This window comes from Lipotes vexillifer, unplaced genomic scaffold (genome assembly GCF_000442215.2).
Source record: "Lipotes vexillifer unplaced genomic scaffold, Lipotes_vexillifer_v1.1 scaffold91, whole genome shotgun sequence".
Taxonomy (NCBI): domain Eukaryota; kingdom Metazoa; phylum Chordata; class Mammalia; order Artiodactyla; family Lipotidae; genus Lipotes; species Lipotes vexillifer.
In genome coordinates, this window is record NW_006777583.1 from 1,883,190 (window position 1) to 1,896,290 (window position 13,101).

Genomic DNA, 13,101 nt, shown 5'->3' on the forward strand with positions numbered 1-13,101 from the left:
GGGGGGGGGGGGGGAGTAGGGACAGGGTACAGGTGGCATGGGACAGACTCAATGGCCGCTTCCTGATCAGTCACCCCAGAAAAGGGATTAAGAAACAACAGGTCTTCAAACAGCAAGCACTCACCGGACAGAGGCCAATAACCAAAAGAACACCCAAACACCAAAAAAGCATCAAGTATATGTTCAGGGCCTTATTCTTCCACTGGACTGAAGGATTAAAGGCTACTAACAGGAGGGTCCATGCAAAACAAAGTTGCAAACATAGGCAGTTGACTTCTGCATTCAGTCCCTTTCCCAGAGCACACCTGACCAGCACTACACAGCTAATGCAACCTCGTTAAGGTTAATTCCTCTTAGATTGTGTTTTTAAGCTACCATAGCTAGACCATGCCCTCTGCTAACAACAGAAGACCCAAGACAAATGAAATCTCTTTACTGGTGATTTCATAAGGAACCCAGATTAAAGAGTCAATTATGAACATTTTCTCAAGATAAAACTTTCATAATTTATCATAGTTTTTTGTTTACACTTCTCTGTACCTTATGTTAAATTCTGAGCAACAAAGCTGGTGGAAGCCAACCCTTCAAGTCCACTCCCAGGCAGGGGAGGTAGCTTTAATCTGTTCCCTAGCTACAGACCACCAATTCAGTAATAAATACAGTCTGCAACAGGAAACTAGACGGAAAGGATCACTATTCAGGACGAATGTATGGCTACCATGTGAAGTGACTATGACACACAGCTGATTACGGCTGTGTGTACTCTGGGTTGTGTTCCTGTAAGAAAGCCGTGTACTTCTAATCAGCATAGGAAGGACCAGACTCCCAAACACTGATCATTAAAGTGAGAAAAATTACCTTAGATTTACTGGATTGCTTGGCAACCATACTTAAGAAAAAAATTATACCCAGAGCCAGAAAACGCTTGGTAATGGCCACATATATTAGACTCTGCTTGGGCTAGGCAATGATCACATTTCTAGCCTCGTGCATCATACAGCACTCAATAACTGATTTTATCTTCTAAAATTTCTTCTTCATGCTTTCTTTGCCCAGCAACTATAGCTATCTTCTTCCTTCAGGGCACTTTTATTCTATAATAATAAACCTATCATATTTTTTGAAACTGCAATCCAGGACTCTACTTTGAAAGCATGAGACAGCACCTACACTGTCCATCTGCAATCTGCCATCTTTATGACAGAGGAGTACAAAACTTCAAGAGCAACTCAATTCTAAGAAGAAAAGATGCTGAGAAAGCCCATCATAATCTCATTTGTAGAATTCTAGGCAACTATACAAATGTATCTTAAAGTCTACGGACAGAATACAAAGTAAGGAACTCTAGGCTTTACCAAATCATCAGGAATAAAGTTTAACAGAACTGTTACTTACTAACACCCGTTTACCTAGAGACAGGTACTTACAAGGTATTGATACCTTCAGAGGGAACAAGACTTTGTCCTGCTCACCATTAATCTAAAGTTACAGTGACGCGTGAGCCCCCTTCCCCAGGCTAGAAAATATCCAAGTCAGAATTGCTAGGTAACACTTATTTTTCTTCAGTCAGAAAAATGTTAACGAACCTGACCTTTTAACTGTGATTAATATGCAAAGAAAATACTGCCTCAGGGAATACAAAGACAATAGATGTCAATCAAAACAAAATCTCTGAGTGGGCAGAGGGAGGTCCACTGGTACAAAAATAAAGACAAGAAGCCAAGAGATGTCATCAGAGTAAGAAAAATAACTCGGCAAAAAGTCTAATTTTTTAACTGACTTTGCTCCTTACTGTTCAGGTTAACTGTTGGACGCAAACAAAAAAAAAAAGGTGAGGGAATACGTAATGAAATGTTTTTAATTTTTTTAATGTACACATGCAGTCAGACCTGAACTTTTCTAAAGACTACCACAATGTATTACGTTTTATAGAAAAATTTAATCCTGTGGAAGGATGCTTATTCACTTAGATTTGAGGAGTTTTTTTTTTGATATTAACATACAAATTACTAAGACTTAAAAGACAAAATACCAACCCAATCTCATAGCATAAAATTTTGTTATACATCTTCATCATCTGTACTTACTAATTGCTACATAATAGAAAAATAAGGAAATCCATGTTCAAAGCAGCAAGCAGTGACCACCATTCCTTTACAGCACAGGAAACTCGCCTTTATATATAACCGTGAAAAACCAACTTAATTTTCAAACATCTTCATTCAAATTTCACCCATGCTGAAAGAGCTCTATTAGGTTCTCACACTTCCCCAAATGCTCATGTCTCAGGAGAGCATCACTGTTTGTAATCCTAAAACCATTCATTTGCTATTTCTGAACAAAAATTTTGAAAGCATGTAAACCATACCCCTATCTTCTGGATTACAATGGTTAAGTACAAAAACAATTCATTGAACATCTTACCAATCACTACAGTTACACATAAAAGCACCTAAGAAATTTAAAAAAATAAAAGATTCACAGTGCACTGAACCTTGGAACATATAAGGCTGGAACATAAGAACACTGAAAAAGTGGATTCGAAAGACCTGTTCTCTCAAAGACATAAAACATAATGAAGCCAACGCAACACTTTTCTCATCTAGCTTCTTAAAACGCAGCACACAGAAGTACTGCATATTCAGCACTCTCCTTTATCACTTGATTTCTTCAAACCATGCTAAAATTTCTCAATCGAGAAAGCTAGTTCTATGCTAAGCATGGCCTTTCCCAAGGTAACCTGAACACTGAGAAACTTAATACACAGGTTTGAGGGAATAAGTATAGCAGAAGTACATAAAACATGTACATCCAACTTATACATTTTCTGCATAGTTAAGTCACATCACACACATAAACTTTAAATCGCATCTTTTAACATTTTTTTAAATCTCAAACTGTCAAGAGAGCTAAAAGCCTCAAGTTACCAAAGTTCCATTCCAACAAGACCCTTATTTTGTTCCACCCACAGTGCATTAAATGAAGCAGCACAACAGCAATAATATTTAACCATAGTTAAACTACCATTACCGAAAAGAGATAATCTGTTGGTTCTTGAAAAGGCTCAACACCATTGGAGGCCATACTTCTGGTAACTAATCTCTTCTGCTTTAGTATCGAGAGCTGAAAGTTCCAACTTGAGGCACCAGAAAGACTGACCAAAGCACTCACTTAAAAAGGGAAAACCCCTAAAAATCACTAAAAATTAAAGTTTCCAGATGGCAGTAAATGAGTGAAAATGATTTACCTGCCAGGCAAACAGTTTTCACTGTTTCTGTTCATAATTTAACAGAAATCTGGAATGCTGGGACCAACTAAAAATATGGCTCAAGGAGACCCAAGCAAAGCAGCTGTATTTTTGGAAAGAACAGTTAAGAGCTTCCTAATGCAATCATATAATGCATTTTTAAAAGGTCACAGAAGGATTCACAAATTTGTCACATTATAAGACGCAGGATTGTGAGTAACCTAATTCTAAACACACTGCTATAACTGAATTATCCTGCTTAGCACCAGGAGGGCGACACTTGTATTAATAAATAGAATTTCTCATTTAAAATCAAGCCATTGAAAAGCTAAAGCAAATTAATACCAAGTGAACTCCTTACAATAGCACTTCTTTTGAAAGTCCCACCGGGTTAAATAGAACCCCTATTAAATAGGCTATCTATACAGAATAAAGATTTCTACAATAAAATTTACGACCAGAGATATATTTTGTGGATACCACATGTAAAAAAGATTTTTAAAACCCACATGACAGAAGCACACGCACGCATATGCTCACACTCTCCCCCCAACCCCCAAAGAAACACCTTCAATGAGGTTAGAAGCAGCCCAAACACTAAAGCCCCTTAAAGCCCTGGTGATTGTCCTCAATTTATATAGCTAAAATCCTTCTTTAAATGGGCACTGCCATCCTTATTTGGATTTAAGAATCCTAAAGGAGCAAAATACATTCCTAGGAGTGAATTACACATGTTACTTCCGTGTTCTGATCCTCCCCTAGTGAAATGCTTTATCTGTACTTGGGTAAACTGCATACCCTTCCCTTTGGCTTCATCATCTAGGGGCTTCATGCTAATAAAAGTGTGTCAGTCTCTGCTACTACTGCAAATTGGAACCTAATATAACATCAGTTTCCAGAGATCAACACTGAGATGCAATGTAAAACCTAATAATGTCAGTATTCCATACATATTTACACAACTTAATACAGAATAAAGTTTCACAAGAACAAAACCATCATATGATACCAAGGGGCTGGCAGCAGGATGGTGCAGATGTGACCAAAGCAGTTTCGGGGTCCCAGCCCCCCGTGCTCTCTCCCCACTACCCTCTCTCCACGGTCTCCCAGGTTCACTGACTGCACACAGCACAATTCAAAATTAGAGCATCAACTCCCCACCCAACCAACTCAGTCCCTCTCCAGGCTGAGGACTTTGTCCTTTAATGAAGTGCTGAGAGTTCATTTTGAACATGAACATTGTATAGCAGATGCTGACTCTAAATAAAACCTTAACAAAACTCCTAGCAGAGGAGGATTAGAAAACCTAAGTGGTTAGAAGCAGAGATAGGCACAAAATGCCACCAAAGCAGATGACCTGCAATCTTGACTTCTGTGACATTTCAGCTCTTGTATTCATTTAATAATTGTGTATTTTAAGTTTCTTTTAAATTTTTCAATATAAGGAAACTAGTAGTATCAATACAATCACTGTAATGGGTTGATGGAGCATTCCCATTAACTTATCTATTAGTGATGACTCAAACACTATTTTCTTGACCAGAATACAAAATAAAAACCATAAACACACAGAAAAAAATGCCCTCATAAAAAGCAACTTCAATTCATTAGCCAAACACTGAAAAGGTACGTATATATAAAAAGTTATAACTGCATTTACAGTGCAAACTCATGTTTCTTTCTACTCTCTCTTCTGCACATAAAACATCTCTTCAGAAACATCATTGCCTCCCTGCATTTCTTTAAAACACCTGAGAAAGGTAAGGCTCAAAGAGACACCCACTCAAATGCAACAAGTCTCTGATCTTGGAACTTCCACAACACATTTGTTGCTATCAAAGGTCCAAGATTTTCATTATAGCATTATGGTCAAACTTGAAACTCAAAAAGGCTCTGGATGAAAAGGGGAACTTGCAACGTCCATTACATGCCACAGACTGGCCCTCGGCATGTTCTAGCAACTGGTCTTCACCGGAGCAAGGTAAGTCATATACAGCATCTGCTTAAAAAACAAAATAAATAAGCTCAGTAACAGTAAGAAATCAAATCTTACCCTTCACCTTTTGTTATAAAGGAATTCATGTGCAGTATATATTCATCTCCCCACACTCTAAATCTAACCTAAGTAGAACCACCAAGATATCTCCCTTTCCCTAAACTGGTACTCAAGTGAATTTCTAATCTATTATTGCTTATTCCAAACAAACATTCAAAATCTTAATCTCAGCCTTTATTTTAAGACCCTTAATATTCACCTGCTTTCAAAAATGGGCATACCTAGGGACTTCCCTGGTGGTGCAGTGGTTAAGAATCCGCCTGCCAATGCAGGGGATACGGGTTCGAGCCCTGGTCCAGGAAGATCCCACATGCCACGGAGCAACTAAGCCCGTGCGCCACAACTACTGAGCCTGCAAGCCACAACTACTGAGCCCACGTGCCACAACTACTGAGCCCATGTGCCACAACTACTGAAGCCAGCGCACCTAGAGCCCGTGCTCCACAACAAGAGAAGCCACTGCAATGAGAAACACGTACACTGCAATGAAAAGTAGCCCCTGCTCGCCACAACTAGAGAAAGCCCGTGTGCAGCAACGAAGACCCAACACAGCCAAAAATAAATTAATTTGTTTAAAAAATGGGCATACCTTTGTTTACCACCTATATTTGTATTTTGTGCCAACATAAGGGGAGCTTCTTGACAGAGATCAAAATGTAAACATTATAAAGATTATAATTACAATGTAAGATCTGTAAAGATTCCAATTCTAGAAAAATAAAGCTGGAGGTTATCAAATCTTCAGGGAGTATGTCAACCTAAAGAAAAATCCAAATTTTCAAAATCATAGTACAACAGAACTCCCAACTTATTGGGGCTTTTATTTTTCCCCTTAAAGTAGATCAGGGACCTGACCAGGAAAGTAGGTTTGGAATAGACACCAAAAGGTTGAGGCAGAAATAAAGTCTGATATGAGGTTTCCCAGGGTAAGAACACTTTTATACTTCCTTCTCAAGACAACTCAAAATTTTATATATCTGAATCATGCCCAACTAAGTTGGATATATAGTGTGCCTTCTTTAATGTTCCTAAACATATGGCTTTTTAAAGATTTTGTGAAATAACTGATTTCTGAAGTTACATTAGTTCAACTATCAGCCTATCATGCCCACACCACCTAAGGTGGCCAGAAAAGTCCAACTAAGAGGAATTCTACCACCATAACTTAATGATAGTTCCAACTTCTTCTTACACTTCATTTTCCAAAACAGGGTTAAAGGATCTCTCTGTTTTTTCCCTGGATGTGCCGCAGGCATGTGTGATCTTAGTTCCCCAACCAGGGATCGAACCCACGTTCCCTGCATTGGAAGCACAGAGTCTTAACCACTGGACCACCAGGGAAGTCCCCAAAGCATCTCTTTTAAAATAGCTTCTATCTTGCTTAAATCATAAACAGTAATGCAAGAAAATATAATTATAATGCTTCTCAATTCTTAAGAGTTTTCTATATGAAAGCCTTAAATCTAGATGGTAAATAAATGCTTACCTACTGCACAGGGAATTTCATACCATTCAAAACAGCACCGAAGAAAAAAATAGCCTATTGCACTTCCAAATGACATCTATTAAATCAGTATTTACAAAGAGCTTTCTACATTCCTCAACATTACTTTCCAAATCAGATCACACACCTACTCTTCATAACTGAGGATGGAGAAGTTCCAAATGTCATTTTAATAAAAGCTATCCTTAGTACCATCTTAACAAGTTGATCATTACCTCAAGTAAGGGGGAAATGTTTCCCTTCTGAAGTTAGCCCTCCCCTTACATATATGTGAGAATGAGGTTTCTCCTCACCATTATATTACTTGGGTCTACTCGCTGTCTAACCCTCAAGCAATTATTTATTTATTTACAATATTCACGCACAACACCAAGGCTTCACATTTGCAAAAGAAATAGCACAGTGAAAGGGCAAATAATTTAAATAAATTTATTTTAGCCAGTTTCATATTTAGAGAACTTGACCGTATATATGAACTCTCTACAGACCATGTGCAACTCTTTCAGCTTATCTATCACAGTTCATCATGCACCACTAAAATCAAGGTTACTTCAAAACCAAACCAAATCCTAACCAGCAGAAATTTTAAAAAGAAAACGACTTGCCTGTTTCAAAAGTATCCTGAAGCTTTCGTGGATGAAGTTTTTTTTCACATTTCTATTAAAAAACACAAACACACAACATACCATCTCCAGTTATTTCAATTATAAAAAAGGAGATATACTATCAAATTTCTCAGGAAGAGAATTAAACCATATAATCACCATGCCCACCTTGCACTGGTATTTTTAATTTTATTTTTTTAAGCCTAAAACTGTTTTTAGTTCTTGATTACACATACAATATGGAAACACCAGAAAACAAGAAAATTATTCATTAAATTTCTCAACCCAGAGAGAATTACTATTAACATTCCAGTACATCTTTCCAGCTTTTTTCTATGAAGATATGTGTGAATGTATTTTCATATAATTATGTAACAAACAGAATTATTCTATACATAGTATTCTATAACCCACTTTTTATTATTTTTTAACATCTTTATTGGAGTATAATTGCTTTACAATGGTGTGTTAGTTTCTGCTTTATAACAAAGTGAATCAGCTATACACATACACATATCCCCATATCTCCTCCCTCTTGCGTCTCCTTCCCACCCTCCCTATCCCACCCATCTAGGTGGACACAAAGCACCGAGCTGATCTCCCTGTGCTATGCGGCTGTTTCCCACTAGCTATCTATTTTACATTTGGTAGTGTATATATGTACACGCCACTCTCTCACTTCATCTCAGCTTACCCTTCCCACTCCCCGTGTCCTTAAGTCCATTCTCTACATCTGCGTCTTTATTCCTGTCCTACCCCTAGGTTCTTCAGAACCACTTTTTTTTTTTTTTTTTTGGTTCCATATATATGTGTTAGCATACAGTATTTGTTTTTCTCTTTGACTTACTTCACTCTGTATGACAGACTCTAGGTCCACCCACCTCATTACAAATAACTCAATTTCGTTTCTTTTTATGGCTGAGTAATATTCCATAGTATATATGTGCCACATCTTCTTTATCCACTCATCTGTTGATGGACACTTAGGTTGCTTCCATGTCCTGGCTATTGTAAACAGAACTGCAATGAACATTGCGGTACATGACTCTTTCTGAATTATTGTTTTCTGAGGGCTTATGCCCAGTAGTGGGATTGCTGGGTCGTATGGTAGTTCTATTTGTAGTTTTTTAAGGACCCTCCATAGTGGCTGTATCAATTTACATTCCCACCAACAGTGCAAGAGGGTTCCCTTTTCTCCACACCCTCTCCAGCATTTATTGTTTGTAGATGTTTTGATGACGGCCATTCTGACCAGTGTGAGGTGATACTTCACTGTAGTTTTTTGCCTTTGCCCTGCAGGATCTTTTTTTTTTTTTTTAACATCTTATTAGAGTATAATTGCTTTACAATGGTGTTATTAGTTTTGGCTTTATAACAAAGTGAATCAGCTATACATATGATTAGTGATGTTGAGCATCCTTTCATGTGTTTTTTGGCAATCTGTATATCTTCTTTGGAGAAATATCTATTTAGGTCTTCTGCCCATTTTTGGATTGGGTTGTTTTTTTTTTAATATTGAGCCGCATCAGCTGCTTGTAAATTTTGGAGCTTAATCCTTTGTCAGTTGCTTCATTTGCAAATATTTTCTTCCATTCTGAGGGTTGTCTTTTTGTCTTGTTTATGCTTTCCTTTGCTGTGCAAAAGCTTTGAAGTTTCATTAGGTCCATTTGTTTATTTTTGTTTTTATTTCCCTTTCTCTAGAAGGTGGGTCAAAAAGGATATAACCCACTTTTTAAATGTATATACTATGAACATATTCCTTTTTCAATACAAATCTACACCATCACTTTTAATGACTACATGGTAGTCTATGGCATAGATCTACGATATTGCATTTAGTATTATCTTCTTGGATATTTAGATTGTTTCCATGTTTTCATAATTAAGAGCAATGGAGTGAATATTCTTTAAATTTCTCTTCTAGGGAAACAAGGTAAGAACTTTTTCAGGCTTTCAATATAGCCAAACTACTCTCTAGGAGGCTGTACCAATTAGCAATTTTTAAGGGTTCTCAATATTCTCAACAATACATAAGTGGCTGTCTTTTCATCTTTGCCAATCTAATGAGGAAAAGTGGCATCCTGTTTTAATTTACTTTCTTTGATTACACATTTATACATTTATCAGTCACTTTTAGTTCTTCCCTTATAACCTGTTCATATACTTGTTCTCCATCATTAACTTTCTTTTAAGAACTATAAAAAATTTATTCAAGTTCTTTTAGGCAAATATGAGAGTCATTTGTGAAGCTCCCCCCAAAAAATCAAGGATTTTGATTGGTATTGAATTAAATTTATGTATTAATTTGAGGAGAATTAACACTTGTATAGTACTATCATTTTAATCTGTCCAGCTTTTGTTAGGGACAGATGTTGAATTAGATTAAGAGCCTTCTGACCATCTATTAAGACTCTTCTTTGTTCTTGTCACTATTTCTACCAGAGTGGAATACAATAATAGTAAAGGGCAAGCAGTCTAACAGTAAACTGATCCTTAACATGTGCTTGCTAGTGGAATCAATACACCCCAAGTTAAATCAACAGCACTTAGGGAATTCAAGGAAAATACTTTTGTTAAAAACTTGAAATTACTATTATCACCCACTGTTAAAGAAAGAAAAATAGGTGAAGATACAATAAGAAAATTCAACATAGAAATACCAAGACTGGGACTTCCCAGGTGGTGCAGTGGTTAAGAATCTGCCTGCCAATGCAGAGGACACAGGTTCGATCCCTGGTCCAGGAAGATCCCACATGTCATGGAGCAACTAAGCCCGTGCCCCACAACTACTGAGGCCACAAGCCACAATTACTGAAGCCTGCGCACCTAGAGACCATGCTCCGCAGCAAAGAAGCCACAATGAGCAGCCCGCACACCATAACAAACAGTAGCCCCCACTCGCTGCAAATAGAGGAAGCCTGCGTGCAGCAATGGAGACCCAACGCAGCCAAAAATAAATTAATTTTTAAAAATAATAAAAATAAAATAAATACATCTTTTAAAAAAAAGGAAAGAAATACTGGGACTTACAGAAAAGATAAGCAAGGAGACTTATCAGTTTATGAATTACTTTCTGGAACACAGACTAAAAGAATGGAAGTAAATGCCTTAAAAGGCTCACACGTATTTGTCTTTCAGCCTAGTCTAATGACTATGACACTGGCTATGAGTATTGTGTTTTATTTATTTTCGTTTTCTAAATTCTATCAAGTTGAAGAAAAAATTAAAAAACCAAAAACACTGTGATGTTATTCCAAACTTTTAACTTCATTAAAATAATACACTCTATTTAGAAAAATAGAGAGAATACTTAGGACTTGTCTAGAAAGCAGGGTTGACTACACACTGTTTCCAAAGTATTAAAATAAATCTAAATACCCACATATAGATAACCAACAAGAACCTACAGTATAGCACAGGGAACTCTACTCAATACTCTGTAATGACCTATATATGGGAACAGAATCTGAAAAAGAGTGGATATATGTATATGTATAACTGATTCACTTCGCTGTACAGCAGAAACTAACACAACATTGTAAATCAACTATACTCCAATAAAAATTAATTTAAAAAATAATAAATAGATAAATAAATACCCACATAAAAAGTAAAGGTCAGATGCACATTTGAATCAATGTGATAAATCTATAATTGAGAGTAGGCAGAGATTTTTTTAGTGGGTGAATAGTGCGCACACAGCAAGTTCATAAAAATCCTGTCAATATATCAATTCCACGTGCCTCGCCAATGCCCTTGCCCCATCTTAAAAAGCGTGAACTGCCTTCTTAGCATGAGAGCTGTTAACTCTTACCATCAAGGGATTCTGCTGCTTGCTTGGCTGGCTGTGGACCCCATTTGTTCTTTTCTTTTGATTAGGTGACTCTTGATACTGTTTTCTGCCATTTCCCCTCATACTTTGACTCTGTTTGTCCAATAAAAAGAAATAAAATGTAAACCTATAGCATAATGTAATAGGATAAAACAATATACCCCTATGAATGTATTTAGCTGGTTGAATCAGAGTTTAGCAAAGCCCCCCCCCCACCCAAAACCTTCCTTAAACACTGGAGAACCACTATCAATATATTTTCTTATAGAAGATAGTGCTTCACAAAGCAAGAGTCCTCAAAAGATATGAAATAGCAAATATAATGGTCCCTAGGAATCTTTCCACACCTCTTGCCTTATGCCATTTCTGCTCACAGACTGTGTTTACAAGCATGAGGAGTAAAAGAATAATGGGAGCAAGGAGAGGAACAACTTTGAAAACCTTATGTGACTGCCAAAGAAAACCTCTCTGTGAGGGAACACTGAGGCACACTGACCTACAGTCCTTAAAGCTGGAAACAGGCAGCCGATGTGATCACTGTTACCCTAAAATCTGCTTTAAATTATTAATAAACAAATAGGGATTTTTTAAATTAATAATCTCTTTTTATACAAAATAATAAAGACAACTGGTTTTTAAAATTTGGGCCATTATCCCTAAATTTAGACCTAAAACCTAAACATGCAGTAGTAGTTGACATCTTGCTATTATACTGCTTTAACGAGTTAATTTTCTTAGAAAATAACTCTAAGTTTAACTTAAAACACACAGTTTTTAAACATTAATTTGGCCTTAGAGGTCTTAAAAAGACAGCTATTTAAGAGGACTAGCTAAAACAGTGAAAAGAATAATTTTATTATTATTTTAAAATGTATAAAAATACATTTATTTATGTACATTCTACCTACCTACAAAAAAAAATAAGCAGTTCCTAAAATAGCTTGAAAACAACAAGCTAATTTAAAGAAAGAAAGGTAGGGAAATACAGCTTTCAGAGACTCACGTTACCACAGACTTTTAATTCAATTTCATTCCATTCTTCTTGGTATTTACCTTTTATTGCGGTACCATATACATAAAATTTAGCAATTGAACCACTTTTAAATGTACAACTCAGTGGCAGTGTATAGTCACAATGTTGTGCAACCAACACCATTATCCATCTCCAAAACTTTTTCATCATCTAAACAGAACTTCGTACCTATTAAATAATTCCATATTCCCTCCTGTCCCTCAGCCCTGGTAACCTCAAGTTAATTTCTGTCTATAAATTTGTCTACACTAGGCACCTCATGTAAGTGGAATCATACAATATTTGTCCTTTTGTGTATGGCTTATTTCACTTAGCATGTGTTTAAGGTTCATCCATGTTGTAGCATGTACATATCATAATTTCATTCCTTTTTTTAAAAAGTATTTATTTATTCATTTGGCTGCACTGGGCCTTAGCTGCAGCATGAGGGATCCAGTTCCCTGACCAGGGATCCAACCCGGGCCCCCTGCACTGGGAGCATGGAGTCTTAACCACTGGAACACCAGGGAAGTCCCTTTCATTCCTTTTTAAGGCCAAATAATATTCCACTGTATGTTTATTTTGTTTATCCATTAATCTGCTGACAGACACATGGGTTGTTTCCACCTTTTGGCTATCATGAATAATGCTATTGTGAACACTGGGATATAAGTTACCTGTTTAAGTGCCTGCTTTCAATTCTTTTGAGTATGAGCCTAGGAATGGAATTGCTGGGTCATATGGTAATTCTATGTTTAACTTTTTGACAAACCATCCAAACTGTTTTCCATGGCAGCTGCACCATTTTACATTCCCACCTGCAATGCACAAGGGTTCCAATTTCC

At 36.8% G+C, this 13,101-nt stretch overlaps 1 protein-coding gene across 2 annotated transcripts in view; it reads right to left on the reverse strand.

Annotated features, from left to right (window-relative positions):
* Nucleotides 1-4,004: 4,004 nt before the first annotated feature.
* DCP2 (decapping mRNA 2) overlaps nt 4,005-13,101 on the reverse strand; it is a 45,736-nt gene continuing 36,639 nt past the window's right edge. Inside the window, exons 9-11 of one of the 2 annotated variants that reach the window (XM_007451194.1) lie at nt 11,227-11,337; nt 7,413-7,464; nt 4,005-5,246 (exon numbers count right to left, since the gene is read on the reverse strand). In XM_007451194.1, coding sequence (XP_007451256.1) covers nt 5,083-5,246; nt 7,413-7,464; nt 11,227-11,337 — 327 coding nt within the window. In that variant the 3' untranslated portion in view covers nt 4,005-5,082. The remainder of the gene's footprint in view (nt 5,247-7,412; nt 7,465-11,226; nt 11,338-13,101) is intronic. The other variant, XM_007451195.1, reaches the window with a different exon arrangement.